Raw genomic sequence first — 25212 nt, forward strand, 5'->3', positions numbered from 1 at the left:
CAACACCACCAACCTTCGTATCGTCGGCGAACTTACTAACCCATCCCTCCACTTCCTCATCCAGGTCATTTATGAAAATGACAAACAGCAAGGGTCCTAGAACAGATCCCTGGGGCACTCCACTGGTGACCGACATCCATGCAGAAAAAGGCCCATCCACAACCACTCTCTGCCTTCTGCAGGCAAGCCAGTTCTGGATCCACAAGGCCAAAGCCCCTTGGATCCCATGCCCTCTCACCTTCTCAAGAAGTCTTGCATGGGGGACCTTATCAAACGCCTTGCTGAAGTCCATGTAAACCACGTCCACCGCTCTTCCTTCGTCAATGTGTTCAGTCACATTTTCAAAGAACTCAACTAGGCTCGTAAGGCATGACCTGCCCTTGACAAAGCCGTGCTGACTATTCCTGATCATTCTAAACTTCTCTAAATGCTCATAAATTTTGTCCCTCAGAATCTTCTCCATCAACTTACCAACCACTGAGGTCAGACTCACCGGTCGGTAATTTCCCGGGCTATCCCTGTTCCCTTTCTTGAAAATAGGAACGACATCGGCAAGCCTCCAATCCTCCGGAACCTCTCCCGTTTCCATTGTTGATGCAAAGATCATCACCAGGGGCTCTGCAATCACTTCCCTCACCTCCCACAGTAGCCTGGGGTACATCCCATCCGGTCCCAACAACTTACCTATCTTGATAGAATTTTAAAGTTCCAACACATCCTCTTTCTTAATATCCACATACTCAAACTTTTCAGTCTGCCGCAAACCTGTAGTACAACCTCCCAGATCACTTTCCACTGTGAATACCAAGGCAAAGTATTCATTATGCACCTCTGCCATTTCTTCCGGTTCCACATAGACTTTTCCCCCTTCACCTTTTATAGGTCCTATCCCTTCTTTCCTCATCCTTTTACTCTTCACGTATATGTAGAACGGTTTGGGATTCTCCTTAATTTTACCCGCCAAGGCCTTCTCATGTCCCCTTCTGGCTCTCCTAACTTCCTTTTTAAGCTCCTTTCTACAAGCCTTATACTCCTCTAGACCCTTAACATCTCTTAGCTCTCTGAACCTTTTATACGCCTTTCTTTTCTTCCTGACCAGGTTTTTCCACAACCTTCATGCACCACAGCTACCGTGACCTACCAAAACCTCGTCTCATCGGAATGTTGTCGTGCAGAGCTCCAGTCAAACATTCCTTGAAAATCCGCCACCTTCCTTCAGTACTTTTCCCCAAGAACACCTCCTTCCAGTTTACTCGTTCAATTGTCTGCCTGATGTCATCATATTTCCCCTTACTCCAGACAAACACCTTCCTAGCCTGCCTGATCCTATCACTTTCCAATGCTATCGTGAAGGAGATAGAATTATGATCTCCAGCCCCGAGATGCTCTCCCACCAAGAGATCCGTCACCTGTCCTGGTTCATTAGCCAGCACCAGGTCAAGTACAGCCTCTCCTCTCGTAGGCTTATCCACGTGCTATGTCAGGAAACCCTCCTGAACGCACCTAACAAACTCCTCCCCATCCAAACCCCTTACCCTAGGGATATTCCAGTCGATGTTTGGGAAATTAAAGTCTCCCATCTGTTATTACTACATCTCTCTAGGATCTGTTTCCCTATCTGCACCTCAGCTTCCCTGTCACTATTGGGCGGCCTATAGAAAACACCCAGCAAAGTTATTGACCCTTTGCTGTTCCTAACTTCCACCCACAGAGACTCCGTAGACGGTCCCTCCATGGCATCCACCTTCTCTGCAGCCATGACACTGTCCCTGATCAACAGTGCCACTCCGCCACCTCTTTTGCCCCCTCCCTGTTCTTCCTGAAGTCTTGTTAAGAGGAGAAAGGAAGCGTATGTAAGGATGAAAAAACAAGGTCCAGTTGGGTCACTTGAGTGTGACAAGGTAGCTAGGAATGAGTTAAAGAAAGGTTTAGGAGAGCTAGGAGGAGGCATGAGAAGTCCTTGGCGGGTCGGATAAAAGAAAACCCCAAGGCTTTTTACTCTTATGTGAGAAATAAAAGAATGACCAGGTAAGGTTAGGGCCAGTCAAGGATAGTAGTGGGAACTTGTGCATGGAGTCAGAAGAGATAAATGAGGCGTTGAATCAATAATTTCCTTCAGGTGTTCACTAAGGAGGGGCCATGTTTTTGAGGAGAAGTGCATGATACAGGCTGATAAGATGGAGGAGGTAGATGTTCTGAGGGAAGATGTATTAGCAATTTTGAAAAACCTGAGGGTCGATAAGTCCCCTGGGCCAGATGGGATACATCCTAGGATACTTTGGGAGGCAAGGGATGAGACTGCGGAGCACTTAGCTTTTATCTTTGGGTCCTCACTGTCCACAGTGCCACAGGACTGGAGAGTGGCAAATGTTGTTCCTCTTTTCAAGAAAGGAAATAGGAATGACCCTGGTAATTATAGGTCAGTTAGTCTTACTTCAGTGGTCAGTAAGTTAATGGAAAGGGTCCTGAGAGATAGGATTTATGACCATTTGGAAAGATTCAGTTTAATCCAGGATAGTCAGCACAGTTTCGTAAGGGGTAAGTCCTGCCTCACAAATTTGACTGAATTCTTTGAGGAGGTAACTAAGTGTGTGGACAAAGGTAGAGCAGTTGATGTTGTATACATGGATTTTAGTAAGGTGTTTGATAAGGTTCCCCATGGTAGGATCATGAAGAAGACAAGGAGATGTGGGATAGAATGAAATTTAGCCAATTGGATAAGTAACTGGCTATATCATAGAAGACAGAGGGTGGTGGTGGTGGTGGAGGGAAAATTTTCAGACTGGAGGCCAGTTACCAGCAGTGTACCACAGGGGTCAGTGCAGGGTCCTCTGCTTTTTGTGATTTTTATCAATGACTTGGAAGAAGGGGCTGAAGGGTGAGTTAGTAAATTTGCTGACGACACCAAGGTTGGTGGAGTAGTGGATGAGGTGGAGGGTTCTTGCAGGCTGCAAAGAGACATTGATAGGATGCAGAGCTGGGCCGAAAAGTGGCAGATGGAGTTTAACCCTGATAAGTGTGAGGTGATTCATTTTGATAGGACAAACTTGAATGCACATTACAGGGTCAACGGCAGGGTTCTAAGGAATGTGGAGGAAGAGAGAGATCTTGGGGTTCATATCCACAGATCTCTGAAGGTTGCCACTCAAGTGGATAGAGTTGTGAAGAAGGCTTATAGTGTGTTAGCATTTATTAGCAGGGGGTTTGAGTTTAAGAGCCGTGGGGTTATGCTGAAACTATACCGAATGTTGGTGAGACCACATTTGGAATATTGTGTTCAGTTCTGGTCACCTCATTATAAGAAGGATGTGGAAGCATTGGAGGGTGTGCAGAGGAGATTTACCAGGATGCTGGCTGGTTTGGAGGGTAGATCTTATGAGGAAAGGTCGAGGGAGCTGAGGCTTTTCTCTTTGGAGCGGAGGAGGCGACTTAATAGAGGTTTACAAGATGATGAGAGGGATTGATAGAGTGGAAGTGCAGAGACTATTTCCTCGGGTGGATGTAGCTGTTACTAGGGGGCATAACTATAAGGTTCATGGTGGGAGATAATAAGACGGATGTCTAAGGTAGATTCTTTACTTAGAGTGGTTGCGGTGTGGAACAGACTGCCTGCTATGATAGTGGAGTCGGACACTTTAGGAACTTTCAAGCAGTTATTGGATAGGCACATGGAGCAGTCCAGAATTATAGGGAGGGGATAGCTTGATCTTGGGATTGGACATAGCTCGGCACAACATTGAGGGCCAAAGGGCCTGTACTGTGCTGTAATGTTCTATGTTCCTATGTTCCTATGTTGGCTTTCTGACACAATTGGCATTTTAATGATGTTTTACGCTCTGCTCATTCTGGCACCTACCCCCACCCCAGCTCCCCCAACCCCAACCATCACTCAATTGCAGGAGAGAACTCCCTCATCATCAGGAAAGTGATGTTCATTTAGGTAGGAAAAATGCTCCAGCGTCCTCCATCTAGTTAGGGAGTTAAGTCTCAGTTTCATTGGCCAATCTCCATAAGAAAACCTGGGAAAGGGTTAGCTGCTGGCTTCTGGCCCAGCTATAAAACAAAGGCCACTAACACAAGAGCTACAGTTTAGCAGGATCTGTGAAGGAAAGCAAAACTAGTGAGATCAGGTTCTCTCATCTGACTTTGAATGGGAGATAATAACTAACGATAAAAACGATGATTAACCTGTTAAAAGGGACAGTGTGTGTTTTGCTGTTTTCTATATTACAAGAAAGTTGAATCAAGTTGAAGTGTTAGGTATTATGAAAAATAGGTGAGTCTCATTCATGACAACTCTCAGATATGGAATATGTCCAAATAGACTAAATAGGAACATAAGAAATAGGAACAGAAGTAGGCCATATGATCCACTGAACCTCCTTTACCATTCAATAAGGTCACAGCTGATCAAATCTTAGACTTGAATCCACTTTCTTGCCTTTTCCTCCTAACCTTTAATTCCTCTATAGTTCAAAATCTATCTATCTCAGCCTGTATATACTCAATGAAAGCTGCCATACCTCAGTAGGGTATAAAATTCCAAAGATCTCTGGGACAAAATTGCTCCTCATCTCCATTTTCAATGGGTTAGCCCTTATTTTAAAATTGTCCTCCCTGATTCTAGATAGCCCCATCAGGAAGTACCCAGTCAACTCCCTTCAGAAGCTGGAAATTTCAATAAGATCAGATCAATAAGATCACTTGATTTTATGCTGTTTGTGATGATAATACATTATAGCTGTTGTGTTTGCCCAGAAGCATACCAATAGCTAATCTGATCCTGAAAAGAACTGAGGTACTCATCACTAAGTTCAAATCATTTATCAAGCTAGTGAATGTATTTTTCCCAGTAAAGCATCTCATCCTGTGGTGGAAGCATCCAGCAGCATCATGAGAAATTAACACCGATAGGACCTCTAACACAAACCTGCAGGATACATGTCTCTGAAGATAAACAGGTCAAGGCAACCACCCTGAACAAAGCTAACAAATCACAAACGCATGAAAAAAAGTACACTGATCTTAAAGTGGATAATATTTCTACTCTATAGTCACTGAAATTCTGGAGGTTAATATTAAGGTAGATGATTTCCAGCTGAATTATATAAAAATTATGTATTAGAAAGGTAGTTTTGTTTTAGCTGGAATTTCTGTTCACTGATTAGAAACCGTAATCTCCCTGAACTCTTCACCTATTGACTACATCATGTTATGTATTAAATTATAGAGATCAAGAAGGGCCCAGCTGATTCCTTAGGCAGAAATGGAGCACTAGAATTGACATCAAAATCCTTTGGCTGGAGGAGAGTTCTGTTCCAGATCTATAAATCATTGCCAGTTAGGCTTCAAGTGAAGTTAGAATTAGGCTCAGCTGTGATATCTCCCCCTTGGAACAGCATGTTTTATGTAAAGAGACTCAGTTAATGCCATATTTTAGAATTTTCCTTTCATTCAACACTTTCCCCACCTGTTTTTTTCAGCAAATACTTAGATAAAAAATAAAACAAGCCTATAAGGTGAACCACATGAAATATTAATAATTTCTCTTAAGTCAAAAAAAGGTACTCCAAATGTTAATAACTAAGTTACACAACCTTAATATGAAGCTATTTCAACATCCCTCCATGTAGAAATACCTCCTTTGCCAACCACAATACATGGGCACAAATCAAATTAAAGCTTAGCCTCAACCAAACCTCCAGAACCTAATGTGAAATGAATGCATCGTGGAATGCACGTTTCATCTCAGTAAATTCATTTTACAGCATTCTGGAAGCTAAAGCCTTGTGAATTCTGCAGCAGAAAACAGTTCATTACTCACAACAATGTTTACAGAATTAAATCACTTCATTGCATGCTACCTCTAATCAATAGACAGGGAGGTTCAAAGACATTCTAGTTTAATTTTGTACCTTACTTAAGCCACAGGAGAGACACGGTCCAATTGCACTGCTCCATCAGCACCATTGAAGCGTCAATATTTTAATCAGTTTCCTTCCTTAGCTTTCACTAACAGTTCAAGCTGTCAAATGTGTTTGACATTCCCAATCACAAAGCAATCAGACTCATTGCTGTTTCTCTAAAAACCACAATTACTTTCTGTGGGAAATAATTCTCTAAAATGGTGAAATTAAAACTTAAATTTATGAAACTAACAACAAATTCAAAACAGATATTTAGCATTTTAAAATCTTCCTTTGGCAATCAGATCATGGCCAAACTAAAATACAGTTAAGCACTCTGTTAAAAATGATACCATAAAACTGATTGGAAAACATATGTTAATAATGGCTACTAACAATGAAAAATCACAAATGGCAGCATTAAACGAGAGGAGAAGGATAGTTGGCTCACCCCCACAGAAGCAAAGTCGGCATGGAGACAACCCACTCCACAGCCATATTGCACTGCAGCCAGGCTTAAGATGGGAAATGTGGGATGTTGGCCCCTCACTGAGTCCAATTTGCCAGCAGTCCTCTCAATCCTGGCAGAGCCAAGGATGCATTAGTGGCCACTGCTAGGACAGCAAGGAGAGTAACAAGGCTCATAGATGCCTGGAGCCAGTAAGTCCAGGACTTAGACAGGGATGTGGTCAGGAGGTGGGGGCAGGGGAGAGAGAGAGAGACAGAGAAGAGGTTCCACCTTAGAGGGGCTGCTATCTGATTCACAAAGGGTAGCCCCTGAAGATTGAACTTTGCCTTGTGTCCTTTGCAGCTTGGAGTTTATAGAAACAAATCGGGTTGTTCCCTTCCAACCAGCTATACATGGCAAATGTTTTATGGCATGGGCAGTGTATTACTGGCAACAAACCTAATTGACCCTTCATTGTCTACTTAAATATGGCAGGTGGGCTACTGATTTTGGCACCCACCCATTTAATGGGAGTAAGCTCAGGTGTGGGTGGATACCTTCCACAGTTTATATGTTCCCTCACCTCTACCAGAACAAGCCTGGGGCACACATAAAATGCAGCCAATTATTTGGCCATTGTTTCAATGCTGTTCATGGAGGAAATGGTGTGCAAATTGTCTGCTGCATTTTCTATATTATAATGGTGACTTTGGGGTGGGATGCTCTGATTTCATTCACTCTGCCCCCACTGCAAGCGAGAATGGAGAATCTGGCTCTCAGCCAAAACTCTATTAACTGAAACAGCGCCAGTGAATCCCAGCCATGGATGTGGTCAGAAGATTCCAGCGTATTTTTTAAACTCTATTTCCAAATGTAGCAAGATCTGGACAGTATCCAGACTTGGGCTGAAAAGTGGCAAGTAACATTCATGCCACACAAGTATCAGGCAATGACCATCTCCACAAGAGAAAATCTAAGCATCACTGCATGACATTCAACAGTATTACCATCACTGAAACCCCCACTACCATTGACCAGAAACTGAACTGAAATACTATAGCTACAAGGGCAGGTTAGGGACCGAGAATCCTGTAGCGTGTAACTCAGCTCCTGACTCCAAAGCCTGTCCTCAATGCACAAGTCAGGAATATGATGGGATATTCTCTCCTTACCTGTCCAACAACTCTCAAGAAGCTTGACACTATCCAGGACAAAGCAGCCCACTTGATTGACACCTCATTCACAAGCATTCATTCCCTCCGCCACCAATTCATAGTAGCGGCAGTGTGTACTATTACAAGATGCTCTTACCAAGCCTCCTGAGACAGCATCTTCCAAATCCACGACCACTACTATCTAGAAGTACAACTGCAGTGGATACATGGGAACACCACCAACTGGAAGCTCCACTCTAAGTCACTGATCATCCTGACTTGGAACTATATCACTATTCCTTCACAGTCGCTGGGTCAAAATCTTGGAAATCCCTCCCTAACAGCAGTGTGTGTGTGTACCTACACCACATGGACTGCAGCGGTTCAAGAAGGTAGCTACCACCACCTTCAAGAGCAATTCGGGATAAGCAATAAATGCTGAGCTAGCCAGTGATGCCCTCATCTCATGAATTAATAAAAAACAGTTTTGATTATAGTACTGCCCATTATTGAATTTGTTGTCACAGTCGGGCAAGTTTTATTTTGGTGGTGCTTGTAACGACAAGATAGAATGTTGAATAGTGACTGCATTGGTTCTAGAAGACAACATTGGCTTTGACCTATTTATCAATTACATGGTGATTTTTTTCCCATGATCTGTCATGGCAGCAACATAACCATTTATTTAGATATATGCTAATAGTCACTTTTCTGTTTGAAGAAATATGAATCTTGCACTTACCTATGGGAAATTCAGTAATCATAATCACAGTCACATTGAATATAGTGTGATATTTGATCTTTTCCACATGCAATGGCTACTCCACTCCTGGCTCTACTCGAAATCCTATATATTCAGTAATTAGATACAAGTAACTTTTAAAAACTATAAAAAGACAGAAACATGTAATGAATATTTGGAAAAAATCCTACAGACATTATAATGCAAAGTAAAAAACAAATAGTAAGTTATTTGAGAAAAAAATGCAGGCATAAGTTATTGAGGTTCCTCGGGTATGAGGTCCTCAGTAAATGCCAACAAGACGACAGAAAATAGGAAGTTGACCCAAAGATGCAGGGCCTGAGATACAAAATCATGAATAAACAAGACAAGAACAAATCAAGAATAAATGAAACAGGAACAAATTAGTACTAGTCCAATGGCTACAACTTTGGAATTATAAAGGCCCAACGTACAACCAAAACAGAAAGAAAGGCAGGAAAAGGCAAAAGACAGTTCAAACTGAATTGAAACTTGGGGTATCAAAGTCTGGGATAGGGGTAGGAGAACATCTCAAGGGACATTAAACCACCAAGCCGTGAAACCTAACCAATCCCACATTTAGAGAGTTCCTGTTTCTTCCATACCGCACCTGCCCCCAACAAACGAACCCTCCCCCACCTCCAACCTCCTACAGTCTCCCCTCAGTTTCCTACCAACTTGCAGCTATGTTTGGAAGACAATAAGCAACAGACAAGAGCTGCAACACACTTTATTTTTTAGTGTCACAAGTACTCTTACATGAGCAGTGCAATGAAGTTACTATGAAAGTCCCTTAGTCTCCACACTCTGGTGCCTGTTCAGCTATATTGAGGAGAATTTAGCATGGCCAATACACCTAACCAGCACGTATTTTGAACTGCAGGAGTAAACCAGAACATCCAGAGAAAACCCATGCAGACATTGGGAGAATGTGTAGAGTCTGCACAGACAGTCATACAAGCCAGGAATCGAATCTGGATCCCTGGTTTATGAGACTGCAGTGCTAACCATTGTGCCAGCTGCTGCCCAAATTAACAAAGAACATACACCAGGAAGGCACAGGGTATACAGATCCAATATTTCTACCTGACATCGATTGTGAAATTGTCTCTTTGAAATTTTACAAAGTAACAATCTCAAGAGCATTTCATTGAAAGACCTCCATGTCATTCCATGCTGGATTGGGAGCTATAACTGTAAGTTTGACTAGAGAAAAGGGAAATAAGTTAATTTGCTTTTTCTCTGGTCTATCTCTCCCAAAAATCCTTGGCTAATACAACCTTGCCTGATGCCAAAGAATTGTGATGCAGTGATTCTGAACCAATTCAGTTGGATGGCTAGTATTAAAGCCTTGGAAGACTTCTATCAGGAACCTTAGAGCATGTAGGAAAATGTTGGCATCTGTTGTGATAAGCTGCTATACTATTATATTAGAGAATATGTCAACAAAATGAATGACTATGCGCTAGTCTCAAAAGTATTTCCAGCACTTAGCAGGAATCTCAATATGTTAGCCATGGATGCGTGTTGTCATTGTATAGATTTGCTGCAGTATCTCTGATGGTCCCAAGCAATTATAGTTTGAAATTTTTGGCACCATTAACTACGTAGTGCCTGCACTTCGAGCTGAAGTTGTAAAATGAAAGCTGTCTCCTTCCACAGTTGTGAAGTTAAGATAAACTAGCTGGAACAATAGAAACAATGAAACTTAGCTTCTTAACATATGGAAAATATAGTCTCACCCAACTATGTTCGATATTGTAGGGCTTAAACGCTATTGTATGAATAGTAAGTGCCCTATGAATTGTTACTTTCAAGGTTACAAAGCAACGTGAATAAGCGACTTTCTAAGAGGAAGATGAACCTAACAGTCCTTCTTGCAACTTTAACAGACTTCCTGTACGACGAATAGAAGATTGGTTCAGAAGAAACAAGTTTGGTCATGAATGACTGTGGCATCTTCGACTATACATCAGAAATCTAGGTTAATTGTGACATTTGACTGAGTATCATTGATCTTTAGACTGTGTCATCATGTACAGTTTATGGAGAGGGTATGTATTATAAGTCCCTGATTTCAAGCAGAGGAGCATTACCCATGAACAGCCATAAGAACCAAAGAGCAAGTCTGCAAAAATACATTGGACAGAAGTATTCCACGATCCCCTAATATCTAAGACAACTCAACTTATTGAGAATCTTTGCAACACTGAGTAAGCACAATAGTTGGATTAAATTCACAACATGTCTGGTAATTAAGGAACTGTTCCTCTCTCAGATAAAATCCCAGCTGACAGGGATGTACCAGTTTATGGATTGAGTTCTTCTGAGAAGTCTCTCATGATTGAGACACAATGCTATTGGTGATCTTCCTAAATTCAAAGGAAGCTTATAAGCTCAAGTAACTGGGTTGACGATGATAAAGTCTCATCTAAGCTTATACAAAACATATTTCAACTTGTGCCAATAAGTATAAATGTATTGGATAGGCAAACGAAGACAGGATTATATCACAAATGAGTCTTTAGAAATAGTGCATGCTATCAGATGAACCATGTTGATTGGATGGGACAGCAACAGGATATCATCATTTTAATTTTGGGAACTGGAGTTGAATATAATCTTTCTTTGCTGCTTGAAAGATCCATACTTAACATATAGCTAGAATAGATTTAACCAAAATCCAAATGAACAATGAAGCACAGATATGTCCACAGACTGTCCGAAAATGAATGCAAAAATACTTGATTTGGAAAAATTCATTGTAAGGGGATGGAATTTGTTGATTGGGAGCTGAATTAAGGAAGTGTTACTCTGCATCTTGTTTGCATCATAACTTAAGGGAATGTTCAATCATGAAAACACCACTGAAAGAGATGAATAATCTTTTCTTAGGATTGTGTCAATTATTTTTGAACTGACTTCCTGGTCGCATTAAATAACTCGATGCGCTAATATATACCAGTAAGTACATTTTATGTCATTATAACATCTAGGTTCTTGTTCTTATTTCATACCTAAAGATAAAAACTTAAGAAAATATAGAGTTTTAGATATAAAATATTGCAGTTAAACACCAACCAGGATTCTTCAACTTCATCAGCGGCTCTGATTCTCTGGGTCGCACTACCATGAATGGAGATTTGGCTGAGCACCAAATTTTCCTTTCTTGCTGGCAGCTGTAGTGGGGTGTGCAAGACCACAGAATTCCAGCCGTCATAACTGAGACTCATTGTAATAATCGGCTTACATTAAAAACAATGCATATCTCCTGATTTACAAAGATCTTGCTTACAAAACAATACATTCTGTGGATAGAGTTCCATGTATAGTGTGATTCACAACCCTTGAGGTTCCAAGTGCTTTACAGCCACTGAAAATCTTTCAAAAGAAAATTCTAATTTTTTTTTTAAAACAGTCTTTCAAGGGATATATTTCCACATCAAGATGGTGTGTAGCTTGGAGGGGAACATCCAGCTGATGGGTGTTACTATGCATCTGCTGCCCTTGTATTTAGTTGTCATGGGTTTTGACAGTACTGTGCAAGGAGCCTTGGTATCTTCCTACAGTGCATTTTGTAGATGGCAAACACGGCTGCCACTGCGCATTGCAGTGGAAGGAGTGATTGTTGTGGAAAGTGGGTTGCTTTGTCCTGGATAGTGCTTTCCATATTTCTATGTGTCAAGCTTGAGTGTTGTTGGAGCTGTATTCATCATACAATCCATTACAATATGGGCTTGTGCTTTGTAGATGGTGGACAGGGTTTGGGAAGGCCAGAGGTGAATTAGTCGTTGCAGGATTCTGGACCTCAGACCCCCTGCTCTAGTAGCCACAGTACTTATATGGCTAGTCCAGCTCAGTTTTTGTCATAGTTAATCCCATGATATTGATAGCAGGGGATTCAGCGACGGTAATGTCATTGAATTCATTGGACGATGGTTCAATTCTCTCTTGGATGGAGGTGGTCATGGCCTAGCACTTGTGTGGCATAAATATTACTTGCCACTTGTCAGCCCACACCCACATATTGTCCAGGTTTTGCTGCATTTGGACATGGATTGCTTCAGTATCTGAGGATTGTGAATGATTCTGAATATTGTGAAATTAGCAAATATTCCCACTCCCTTATGATGGAAGGAAGGACATTGATAAAGCAGCTGAAAATGACTGGGCCTAGAACAGTACTTTGGGAAACTCCTTCAGTGATGTTCTGGAACTGAGATGTTTAACCTCCAACAACCACAACCATCTTCCTTTGTGTTAGGTATGACTCTAAACAGTGGAGAATTTTCCCCCTTGATTCCAGCTTTGTTAGAGCTCCCTGACTGGGAAAATGGGGCTCTAACTGGGAATAAGTATTCAATTTCTAAGATCACCAGCAGTTAGATGTTTTGTGATAGCTACAATGTTCTCTATATTTAATATAAAGGTTGCTACAACATTACAAACTAAATTATAAAGCCTTATTTTGTTTTCCTGCAATGATTAATTTCAAATTTGCATGCACAAGTCTATAACGTTGACTTATAAAGTCATGTTTGCTATGTAAAATGCCCAATTTCTAAGGGATCATAAAACATAACTGCACAGTTTATTAATCTCCAATGCTAAGAACTGAAGCGTGAAAGACACAGAGCAAACATAATTCACAATTCTTCATGATTGACTTAGATTCATCCCACTTTGTGAAAGGCCATTAGCAGGAAATGAAGGTCACTCTTCTTTTTTATTTGATCTAGTTAACTGCCAATATCTTACATGTGGTCATCCAAGTTCCAAATAGCGCTTAAAGTAGGCCATTAAAAACAACTAACAATCAAGCCACGTCTGAAGCCATTATCAACCCCAGAGGGTTCCAGTTTCCTATTTTATAAAGGCAAAGAAAATGAAGTACTGTCTGCTCTTCAGATTGGTTATTCAGTGACCCTTACCTACGTCTTCACTCAGCAATTTGAATTTTAATCAAACCAAATCAAATAATTAGCATTTCAACGTGTTTTTGATATTCTCAAAAAACAGAAAAAACGAATTCACAGACAACACAAAAGAAAAAAATTGCTATATAGCAAGTTAATTCAAATCAAATTTTATGAAACATAATTGCTAGAACCAGCTGCACAGTTATATGTGAAGGAGATACTGTTGAGATAAAACTATCTCTCAATTTTAATTTTAGCATAGGCTGAATTGCTAGCTCTTTGGTATGACTAGCTTTAATCAATGAGAACACCATACATGTATGGATTAAGAGATGTAGAATTCACAATACAGTTGTGTTGTAGTTGTAGCCATATAATGAATGGGTTTTAGGAGGGGGTAGAAGGAAGGAAGAAAAACAGGCTTATTCATTGCATGTTCTCACTTAAGTGAATCTATGCTTCAGTGGTTAAAACATAACCTGGTCCATGTATTACGTACATCTTTATACCAATATTTATCTTTCAAATATCACTGATATCCCCTTTAAAATAATAATCTTTAGAGATTACCACTCAATAAATTGGACAAAAATTATAATACAATATCAAAAGAAGTGACTGTAACCAAAGCATCAAATCAAAATAAAGACACAGGCTCCTTTGTGTTCTCTCAATTTTGGGGCATAACTATTTTGAGAGACAAGTAAAATCCCAAGTTAAATGGTGTAAAGAATTTCTTAAGTGATTCTGCTGGTCTCCTGTCAAATTGTAGTTGGAGACAGAGAATTTCAGGCCAAAATCCCTTACTTAAAATCCCAAAGGGTTTATTGAGCACGTGCTCAAAAGTGAATATGTAATCAAATGTCAGATTGTGTACACTGAGCTTTAGAACACCACTGAAAGATTAAAACTCAACATCAAAAGCTTCCACTGAATGGTAATCATTTCCTCTCTCCATGCATTATATCATGAAAAAAGAAGAGTTATTTATCAGTCATTTTAGGAACCTTTTCCAAGGAAACGCTAAATTTTAACATATTCTCATCAATCGCTTTAAGAAATCACTACTATCCCGGAACATTTAGTTCCTCTGGAGATTGAAAGATCTTGTAATATTACTGTAAGATATGCAAGTCTGATATAATGATTATGCACTAAGCATTAAAAGGTTAAAAAATGATAAGACATGGACACTTATAGAAATGATACATTTAAGATAGGTTATGCTTTACTATTGAAAGTAATGGTAGACGTTCAAATGCACATTTTACCCGCGGAGAATGACTATTTATGTCACTTGTAGCAACAAGAATGTCTATCAGCATTCCAAAATGAAATTAAATGGTTATGTAAAATAGTTCAATATTTCCAAATACAATTAACACTTTTGATGATTAGATGGACTTCAAAAATCTAATGAGAACATATACATGCTGTATGCATATATGGCTATGATTAAAACCTTACCAGACTTGCACATGTTATACTAGCAGTAGCTACAGATAAGCACTTATTATTCTGTACTTCCATTTTATTCTATTATATTAAAAATTTATGCCAATAAGAATCCAAAGTATTATTTGGCTTTTCGGGAAAAACTAAACTGTCATGAAGCCTCTAACTTGCTTAATTGCTGAAGAATATCATGACGCTTCTAGAGTACCAAACATCTGCTACAACTAAAATAATGGTATTCTAAATATTCAAATGAATTACAGTCAATTTGTTTTTAAAAATATAACTGCACATCTAATCATTCATATTTATTTATTTTTCTCTTCTTAACACGGGTTGGAACTTGAATTTATAACACAACTTTCAAAAATAACTAGATTGAATTGAGCAATAATTTATGCCTGTACCTTTAAATTAAGATTAGAATTATAGATAACGGATCCCTTTACATGTGATCTCCCTCAACTTAAGTGTTAAACTGGCTCCAGCAGTGGTAAGGAGAGTAATAAAATGGGTATACACACTGTAAGGGGCAGACTTTGAAGACCACGTACCCCGATGATGGCGTTTAGCTCAGCCATGGTCACTTGCTTGGCCCGCTCCACTGCCTGCACCACTTGCTGTTGGTGCTGAAAGTGAATTTCAGAAAGCAAATAATGTCAGTTTCATTTGCATTCTGTAGAATTACGTCCTTCTTAAACCTAAGAGTGAAAAACCTCATTGGTCAGTGCGGTATGTAATGTTCACAGAGCATACTCAACTGCTCAATCCAATCCCTTCCCTAAGAGTTTTTTTATATAACAATGTAAAGCCTTAATCAGTTAGACCTTTTCAACTCTAAAGAAGAGAAACTATAAATCAGTCGGTGACATAATTACAAAATTGTAATTGTATGTTTAGGTAAAGAATGGACCCATTAAGAGAAAAACAAACTGTTTACAACTATCTATAAAACTCAGTGAATTAAGCAATGCAATGGAGCTTTATGAAATGACGTTATAAGTAAATGTTTCTATAATTTTGTAAATGTTGTCTCATACCTAACTACATCCTGGAGCCATCATTTTTGAATATAGTAATTATTTTTCACAGAATCTTAATGGATACCTTCTTAATAATGTGTTTTTTGTAAAAGCCACAAAGACTTATACATGGAGGATCCACAAAGACTTACCCTCAAAAGATTTTCAGTAGCGTTTACTATTTTAAAAAAAAACGTAGTATAGCATATGCAGGTATATGAATGTGGAGCTTAAAATATAAACTTCAAGATTTACGTCACTCTGGATGGCAAGTACAGCACAGAAAGGTTTTAAAAAATTAATTCAAAAGATGTGGCTTTGCTGGCTACACTAACATTTACTGTCCATCCCTAATTGCCCTTGAGTAAGTGATGGTGAGCTACTTTTTTAAACCGCTGAAGTCCAATGTGGTGTAGATACACCAAACTGCCGGAGGTACCCACTGAATGTACCTCATCCTCTGCATGTTAATTAAGCTCTAACGGCATCATAAAGAGAAAGAATCAAACCATGAGACGGATGAAGAACCTTTCAAAATGAAAGGACAACTGTCATAATAAGAATATTGATTTACCGTTCAGATTTTATACTTAATTCATTTAGCAACCAATGACCCAATTTTAACTCTGTAACAAATGGGTTTTGATCAAGTTAAAATTGAGCCCCATTTTTCATCATATTCTACATAATAAATCACAACATATAATGTTTTTGTAATTATCTTTGGTACCAGGTGGCCGCTCATTAAGCATCTTCACCCATAGGCTTCCTCACCTAATGCAACAAGCTAACTCAACCCAATTCCTGTTGGAAATTTTTCTACGAATAAAGGCAAGTATTTTAATCTCCAAGTAGTATTTTATAAATGGCCTCCCCATTAGTAGCAAGGGCAAGGTGTGTTCAACTATAATACTATGCAAATAACCTACTGCACCTTTTTGTCCATGTTTACATAATACGGACGGTTCTCAATATCCATAACAGTAAGAGTCACCATCTTCAGGAAAGGAAGGATGAAGAATAGTACGTGCCAGATTACATATCTGCAAGTTGTACACACTTGACATGTTTCATAATAAACGGATCAAACAGTCTCATTTTACTCAAATTATAACAAAAACAACAAACGGTCTAATCCAAAATTATATTTCATATCTATTTAGCTCTAAAAATGACTTAGCATGCATGAGTCTTGGGTCTGGAACATTCAAAGCAGCAGTCTGATATTTTTAAGCTTTATGGTGAAGTAGAAGGAACTGACCTTCATTTGTAACTCTGTTCCTTAAGATTTTATTTTGTGCCCCAGAGCTAAACAATGAAAATGCCTCAAGAAAACAAAATATTCGCAAAGAAAAAGCCAAGTACCATCCACACTACCAGGATCATTAACGTGTAACATTAAGGAGAGCTTACCTCCTGAGACAGGAAAGGAATGACTTGGGCACAAATAGCATTTAGTCTCTTGACAATTTCAGCCTGAAAGACAAAAGAATAACCAGGTCTTAGGTCATTAGTGCAATACTGCTGAAATACATACAGTGGTAACTAGATTTTCTTTTTCAAGCAGACTAACCTACAGTAAGGCAGCTGATTTAACGGCCTACATGACATGTCTGGCAACAACTAACAACGGAAAAGTTTTTCTGAATATAATACGTGGATTAACAAGAAATAAAGAATGATGACCAGTGGGACCAATAAAAATATTTTCAGTGAGTTCATACCTCTTTACATGTAAAATACACAGACACACATGCATATGGTATGCAGAAAATAAGAACTCTTTAATCCTGAATTTATAATTGCTATTAGTTGTTTGGATCTAGACTGCACAATCTATGGGCAGGTACAGTAGGGGTTTTCAAGAAGTAACTGGATAAACATTGAAGGAAAAGAAAATGCAGGGGCTACAGGAAAGGCCAGTGCTGGTGGATTAGCTGAGTTGCTCTTGCAGAGAGTCAGCATGGATACAAAGGCCTCAAATGACCACCTCCTGCACTATAACCATTCTATGATTCTATAAATAAATAAATGTGCACATGTTGGATACATATTAATGAGTGCATTTCACCTGCAAGAATCTGGAAAGATAGGTCAGATCTATTAACTGTGGTATATCATGATGTGTGGTTTGACTGTCAGAAGAAAAACAATGGGAGCAATTTTAACCCTCCCTTCCCAGCCAGGCAGGCAGCTAAAATCACATGTAGGACTCACTTGTCAACAGTCCTACTGATCCTTCAGACTATTTTTTTTTAAACTGTTCTTACAAGAAGGCAAGGGGGCACCTGCTGAAAACCATGGGTGGATCAGCTTAGATAACATCAACAAAGAACAAAAGAACAAAGAAAATTAAAGCACAGGAACAGGCCCTTCTGCCGTTCAAGCCTGTGCTGACCATTGGAACTCTACTGTTACTTTAGCTACTTTAACTAGTTGTGGCTTTCTCATCAAGTTAACCCTATGAAAAGACTCAGGACCAGAAGAGCCTGCTGTCCGCCTAACTCACCCATGGATTAAAGTTCTGGTCATTTATTTTCTAAACTTGGTACCTTCGCACTTATGCAGAGTGAAACAGAAATTCAAAAGTTGCACGGTACATCATTCCCATCACTGGATTAGTGAAGTGCAGGCAATTTTGATAATTTCAGGAGCATGCGATAAGATTCAGGGCGGGGGATGAGGGTGAAGTTACAAAAAGAGCAAAGGAACATTCTACTCATTTGGATGAGCCTGAAATAGTCCATCTAAATTTTGTTTTAAACTACAACAGATGAGAAACATTACCTAAGTATCAGAATGAACTGTTTCAAGTTTCTGGAGAAAACATGTGGAGAAATCCACACTGATAACTGCAAGTGTTCACAGTATGACACCAACACAACTATTAATTCTTCAAAAAGACACCTCAAAGTAGCTCTAAAAAGTGATTAATTGTCAAAGACAAGTGCAAAAGACAGCACAAATGGTACGGCAAGTGGAAAAAAATCAAGTTAACAAATCAGCGATTCAGCATGGTATGGATAAAGTGCAATAACATCACCTCAATTTTCAAATGTCCACCACAAACTAAGGCAGAGGGTACTCTGGAGTGACTGTAAGGCTGTAAATTAATATTAGAGTTCAGGTGCTGTTGTTAACCTAACTCGGAAAGCAAAGTTCAAAGGCTATCAGAATCCCTTGATTATATCACTGCTTTGTAATCACCAAATCATAAATTACAACCTGTGCTGATTCTCCCACAGGAGCTATTTACTCTAATCACATTTTCTCAGCCTTTCCCTGTAATTTCTTTTTATATTCTGTCATTTCAAATAATTATCCAATTTCCTTTTAAATGACATAGTAACATTTGTCTCACATAGCTACTTATGCTTAAAGTATCCCATGTACCAAAAACCTGTCAAATAAAAATATTCTTCTAACTTTGCCATTTCAAGTTAATGGGCTCCAGTTATTTATTTGTCAACACTATTTCACTCTTATCAAATCATTCAAATCTCTTGGGTCCCTTAACCTTCCCTACTTTAAGGGTGACACAGTGGTTAGTACTGCTGCTTTGCAGCGCCAGGGACACAGGTTCAATTCCAGCCTTGGGTCACTGTCTGTGTGGAGTTTGTATGTTCTCCCTGTGTCTGCATGGGTTTCCTTTCAGTGCCTCCAGCAGTCCAAAGATGTGCAGGTTAGGTTGATTAGCTATGCTAAATTGACCTTAGTGTCAGTGGGATTAGCAAGGTAAATATGTGGGGTTATGGAGAAAAGGGCCTGGGTGGGATTGTGGTAGGTGCAGACTCGAATGGCTTCCTTTTGCACTGTAGGAATTCTATGATTTTATTTTAAAAGCCTCAAATTTTTCAAACTTTTCATAATCTCCATAATCCATAACTACTCTGCTACAGACAGCCAACATGGTCACAATGGTCAGAAAAGTAATAGAAGCCATGGTGGGCATTGCTGCCAAGTGGCACTTATCAATGTTCAGTTTGAATTCCTGCAGTGCTACGTAACTTTAAACTTTATTACAACCTTGGTTCAAAAATGGACAAAAGAACCGGATTTCCAAAGATGAGGTGAGAGTAATTATCCTTGCATCAGAACAATATTTGACCAATATTTGGCATAAAGGAACCCGAGTAAATGTAGATCAATGGAAATTGAGGAAATTCTTTTCACAAACTCAAATTATACCTAGCACAAAAGAAAGATAGTTATGGTTCATTAGAGGCCAATCATCTCAGCCCCAGGTCATCACTTACAAGGGTTCCTCAGGGAATAACCTAGACCCAATCATCTTCAAGTGCTTCATCAATGACTAATGCCATCACAAAGTCACAAATGGGAATAAATATTGATGATTGCAGAGTATACAGTGCCAATCACAGCTCCTAGGATAACAAAGTAGTCCATGTTCCCTCTCTATGTCCATGCATCATCCTAGACAACATTCAGGTACGGGTTGATAAGTCGCAAGTAATATTTGCGCTACATAATTGCCAGACAATGACCATCTCCAACAAAAGATGGGTCAACCATCTCCTCTCGACATTCAAAGATATCATCATTGCTAAATTCCTTATTAAGTTCCTGGAGGTCACTATTGAACAGAAACTTAAGTGGGTCTGGCACATAAATACTGTGGCTACAACAGAATGTCACAGACTCCACATTCTGTAGCGAGTAGCTCATGCCCTGACTTCCCAAAGACTCTCCACGATTTTTAGGCCACAAGTGAAAGGTGTAATTAATTCATAGTTTATATAGTTAAACTTGTTCTTTCGTATGACTTTAAGGGTAGAAGCTGTCACCACTGTCTCACTATCGAGTTTCATAGCCAGTCCAATGCCCTCCTGAAGAGCAAGTGTAACTCTAGGATGTCATCATCAAACTTGAGTCAGAGGCAAAATGTTATTATGTGCTCCATGGTTTGGTCAGGGTTTCCGCAATCACAACCAGGCAAGGTTTTGAAGTACCATTTGTACATCAGATGGTCATGACCAGTCTGTCTTTTATTGAGAGTTTCCTACATGCTCTAGGGGAGACTGAAGGTTGGTTGTTAGGATGTTAGGTTGGAAACAATAGGTGGAATTCTCCATTCCAAACAGCAGTGAGAATCTTGCTGAGTGGGAGCACTTAATTTAGTGGGAGACAAAAAAAATCTGTTCCCTGACGGCAGGATAAACTGTTGGAATTTTTGTTAAAGACAGGTTGAGCTTCATAACATCATTTGCGTACATTAGCATCTAATACACATTCATCAAAAAGACCACTTAGCCAGAATTAAGATGCCCCTCCAAATTAAAGTGCACACAGTGACAATTTAGTATATTCAGTTTTATGACTGTATATAAATGGTGTGTGCTTGGCAGGCTTCATTTTTTCCACTGCTTTGAGGTCTGAGGATGTTGCTTTCTCCTTCTTGGGGACCCTGTATAAGTTCACTTGTAGTGAGTGTTGTTAGCGAACTCAACAAAGCTGGACCCTAGAGGCAGGTGAAGGCTGGAAGGAAGGTTTAGCTGGAAGGCCAAAGTGAAGGTTGGGGAGGCTGATGGGGAAAGGGTGACGAGAGCGCCCCAGGGAGGGGCAATGTCAGGGGAAGGTGTAATGGGGAGAATGTCTGAGCAAGGAAGTGGAAGAGGGTGAGAATATCTGGAAAGGGGGGAGTGGTTCTTAGATAGCAGGTAGGGGAGTGGAAGGTGAGAGTCTAGTAGGTGAAGGTCTCATGGTGTTGGTCACAGGGAGACAAGACAGATGGCTAGAATAATCAGAGGGGCCAGGGTCAGGAGCATACAGATAGTAATAAATGTCACCTTCGGAGGGGAGGAAAGGCATGTGGAGGTGGATTGTAGTAGGATACAGGGTAATGAGGGGGTTCAAACATGACAGACAAGAGAGGAATGTTAATATTTGGTGGATCTATGTAATGCGAGGGAAATTGTTAGTTCTCAGAGGGAGTATAAAAGGTAGTGGAATGAGTTTGAATGGTAATGCATACTATTTTTCTAAACTGACCATGACCATGATAGGCAGTCAGCAAGACCCCAGCAAGATGTGGGGCTGCCATTCATCCAGTACCATTTGCCATCAGCTGCAGTCAGGGGCAGGGATGACAGGAGGGAGAGGTGAATGCCTTCAAGTGGCTCGACTGGTGGAGGGCAGCCAACTTGTGACTCGAAACCTCCATCCCCCCAGGTGAATGGTTATGGCTGATCATGTGGTTAGTCTTTAAATGCTACCATGACAATGGTATCTCTATAGAATTTCAAGGATTTTGTAAACAAGCAGAAAAGTGTCCAATAGAGGCTTCTTGCACATAGCTCTCAATACCCTGGTCAAAGAGCGATGTCTCAATACATATTCATGTGTGAATGTGAGGAGTACCTATCTCTAGTCCTCCAGGATGTTGTTTACTTGTAAGGGGGTGGGGATTTCATGTCCAGATGGAGAACAGGTGCTTAGCACTTATCTGCTAGCTTTGAGGTGGGTGGTAATATGCAAAGAGTATTCTCATTTAATGTATCACTTCAATTTGTTCACACATACAATGAAGCATTGATAATGTAGACTGCAGGCAATCCTGCTTGATAATAGCTTTCATCCTAATGAAGAAAGGAGATTCCATATCAGGTTGGCACAGGGCCAGGAGGAGCAAGGGCCTGTGCATCAAGATGCAGCAGGGCCTCTAGAAGGTCAAGAAGCTGACAAACATGGAACATTGCTACAGCAAGACTGGCCCTATATATATGAATTGGTACTCCTGCCTAGAGATGAGTGAAAGGCCATGCCAGAGGTGCCCTTGTATGTTCCAGGATGAGGTTGCTCACATCAGCCAGCTTCTCCAGTACAAGCTGTGGCTACACAGACTCTGTCGTAGTAGTGTGGAGCTCTTGGTCTATAATGAGTGAATGTCCATCCATTTAAATATGGTGCCAGAACCTTCAACCCCATGAGGTAAAGTGGGATAGCCAACTACCTGCCTGTCCTGCCATGAGATTCACCATGCTCCTCACTGATGTAGGATTAATGAGCTAAAAAAAAATGGAAGTTCACATGTGTTCATCCACAACCACCTAATCAAAATTATGCCAATTTTCCCTCCCACCACTCAACTTAGATAACAGAATGGAAAACCCAACCAAATTATTTGTCTTTGGGTGTTTTCTACCCAAGCTTTTCTCCAGGTTTCATCAGTGTTATGGAGTTGAAAATGTTCAATGTGTGTCCAGATGAGTTTCGTAAAGCTATGTGGTGAGTAGGGGAGTGCCGAAGGTCTTTATGGGTGGGGAGGTCCAAGCTGCTACAGATATGAGTTATTTCTCTCTCTGCATGTTGCTGCATCCCATCAAATGCAGGAAGGGACAATATGAGAGGACTGGTAACCACTGGCATAGAGCTGATCTCAGAGTTCCAGAGATCATCATCATTAATGAGTGAAGTTGTGTGTCAATGAGTTTGGTGTGACAACTTGAGGCCCATTCAGGCACAAAGTATGAGGCTGTCAAGGCCAAAGCTGTGGAAGAAGCAAGACGACCAATAATTCTTGCATCCTATGTGTTGCTGGTGAGCTCGTGGATGATGTTCACTCACGTCTCAGTCTTTTAGGCAGTCTTTCAGGGGTGGTAATGATAAGTCAGGGGGCGATCAAGAGTTGGTCCAACATCATGGCACACTTTTTCTCCATTGACAGTGACATTTAGGGTGAAGTGTGCCTTGTAATTTTCAAAATGAAATGCAGAGATGATGGGCTACTTTTAAATAAATCTTAATTATAAACGTGAATAAATAATGAGGTTGGTTTTCATTGCAAGCTCAAGACAGGAGCTACTTCCATAAATCACTCCTCTGCCTACGATACTACGTGGCAACATGTATCGATACCTAAACTGTCTCTACTGCTGCCATGTCTTACTGCTTCCAGTTGCTTTCTGAGCAACAGGGGGTGAAAGTCTACCTACGTGACAAGGTCAACACTCCAACAATAGTCTTCCAAAGAACAGTGTTCTGGCACTGACATTTTAAAATCTACGTAACCCGGGCTCAATTCCAGCCTTGGGTGACTGCGTGTGTGGAGGTTGCATGTACTTCCTGTGTCTGTGTGGGTTCCCTCCGGGTGCTCCAGCTTCCTCCCGCAGTCCAAAGATATGCAGATTAGGTGGATTGGCCATGCTAAATTGCCCCTTAGTGTCCCAAGATATGTGGTTTAGAGGGATTAGTCGGGTAAATACATGGGGTTATAGGAATAGGACCTGGTTAGGATGCTGCCGCTGAAGAGTTGGTGCAGACCCAATGGCCTGCTTCTGCAATATGAGAGCTTTATAATAAGCAATATTCCACTACATCTTCACAAAAATCTATTTACGCTAATGATATTCCCTTGACAAATGCTTCAAAAAAACACAGATAAACATTTGCATTGTTGCAATCCAGACATGCTAGGTGCTATTGTTCTTGGCTAGTCAAGTTTAGCTAAAAGATAATGAGTCACAGTTTGACAGCTTAGGTACAGCTTAGCCATTTGCCAGCAAAGCAAGTCCATTCAAGATGCTTTTATAACCACAATGACAGTTTTTTAATAATTTCAGCTTCAACCACATTTAGTACACTTTTTCTTAAAACTGCTCTCACTACCTCAACGGAGGCTCAATTAAACATTTTGTGTACAGCAAGTATAAAGAACAAAAAAAAAGGCTGGAGCAGGGAAGATGTTGGAAATGCTTAGAAACGCAAGACTGCATCTGTAAATGAAGCAGATTTTCACCCTTGTCAGATGCGCAGAAATAAGGGAATTCTTGCCTCTGCAAACCTGACCTCTAAAAATGGCTGCTTGGACATTGAATGATCAATCTGGGTGGATTAGAAGTTCAGAAGAATTGAGAAGACTATCACGAAAAGACACAGGCAAAGCAGAAGGCCTGCCTCAGAAATCTGGTCCAAAATTTAAAAATAAAGAATAAAACATGAAACTTTCCTCCAGCCCTCAGCAACCAGATCCTGCCACCCCACCCACCCTCCCATGTGCCCCATCCATGCCACTCATCCCACCTCATGATCCCCACAACCCCAAGGTTCCTCATGACCTCATGCCAACCTATACCATTTCATTTATTCCCCTTAACTTTTAGCCCTTTATAGCCCCTATGCCATATATTAAAGTCAACTCATGCCAGGACATCTGATACCCAACACAAAGATCCAAGGATCCATGCAGAGATGAGATAAAGTTCTATAAAATAAAGTTTTACGTGCCTATGGCAAGCTTCACTATATTGATAAAGCACTCCCATTCAAAAAAAATCTAGTTAGAGAATTGTAAATTAAGCCTAACAATAAACACAATCCCTCATAATAGCAAGCATTGGAATTCATAGTCGCTCAAAGTATTTATGACAATTTGTAGTTGTCAGTCAAACTGGCTATTGTGAAATGAGTCATGCAGCAGTAATTTGATTTATTATTACATATTGAGATAAAGTAAAAAATATTGTTTCTTGAGCACTATATTGACAAAACATACCTTTCATAGACTACATAGGGGAGAAGGAAAGAAA

General features: G+C 40.1%; 1 protein-coding gene across 10 annotated transcripts in view; it reads right to left on the bottom strand.

Annotated features, from left to right (window-relative positions):
* The window catches only part of LOC145343060 (transducin-like enhancer protein 4), a 180229-nt gene that overhangs the window by 102248 nt on the left and 52769 nt on the right, over window positions 1–25212 (bottom strand). For 5 of the 10 annotated variants that reach the window (XR_013886679.1, XM_080188865.1, XM_080188864.1 and 2 more), the window contains 2 exons: window positions 17081–17143; window positions 15200–15274 (listed from right to left, as the gene is read on the bottom strand). Coding sequence is in view for 9 of the 10 variants with exons in the window: in XM_080188865.1 (XP_080044991.1) it covers window positions 15200–15274; window positions 17081–17143 (138 nt within the window). In the remaining variant the exon portion in view is untranslated. Of the gene's footprint in view, window positions 1–15169; window positions 15275–17080; window positions 17144–25212 lie in introns of all 10 variants that reach the window. The other 5 variants (XM_080188863.1, XM_080188862.1, XM_080188869.1 and 2 more) reach the window with 2 other exon arrangements.

Source organism: Carcharhinus amblyrhynchos, chromosome 5 (assembly GCF_965287045.1).
Source record: "Carcharhinus amblyrhynchos chromosome 5, sCarAmb.v2.hapA, whole genome shotgun sequence".
Lineage (NCBI taxonomy): Eukaryota > Metazoa > Chordata > Chondrichthyes > Carcharhiniformes > Carcharhinidae > Carcharhinus > Carcharhinus amblyrhynchos.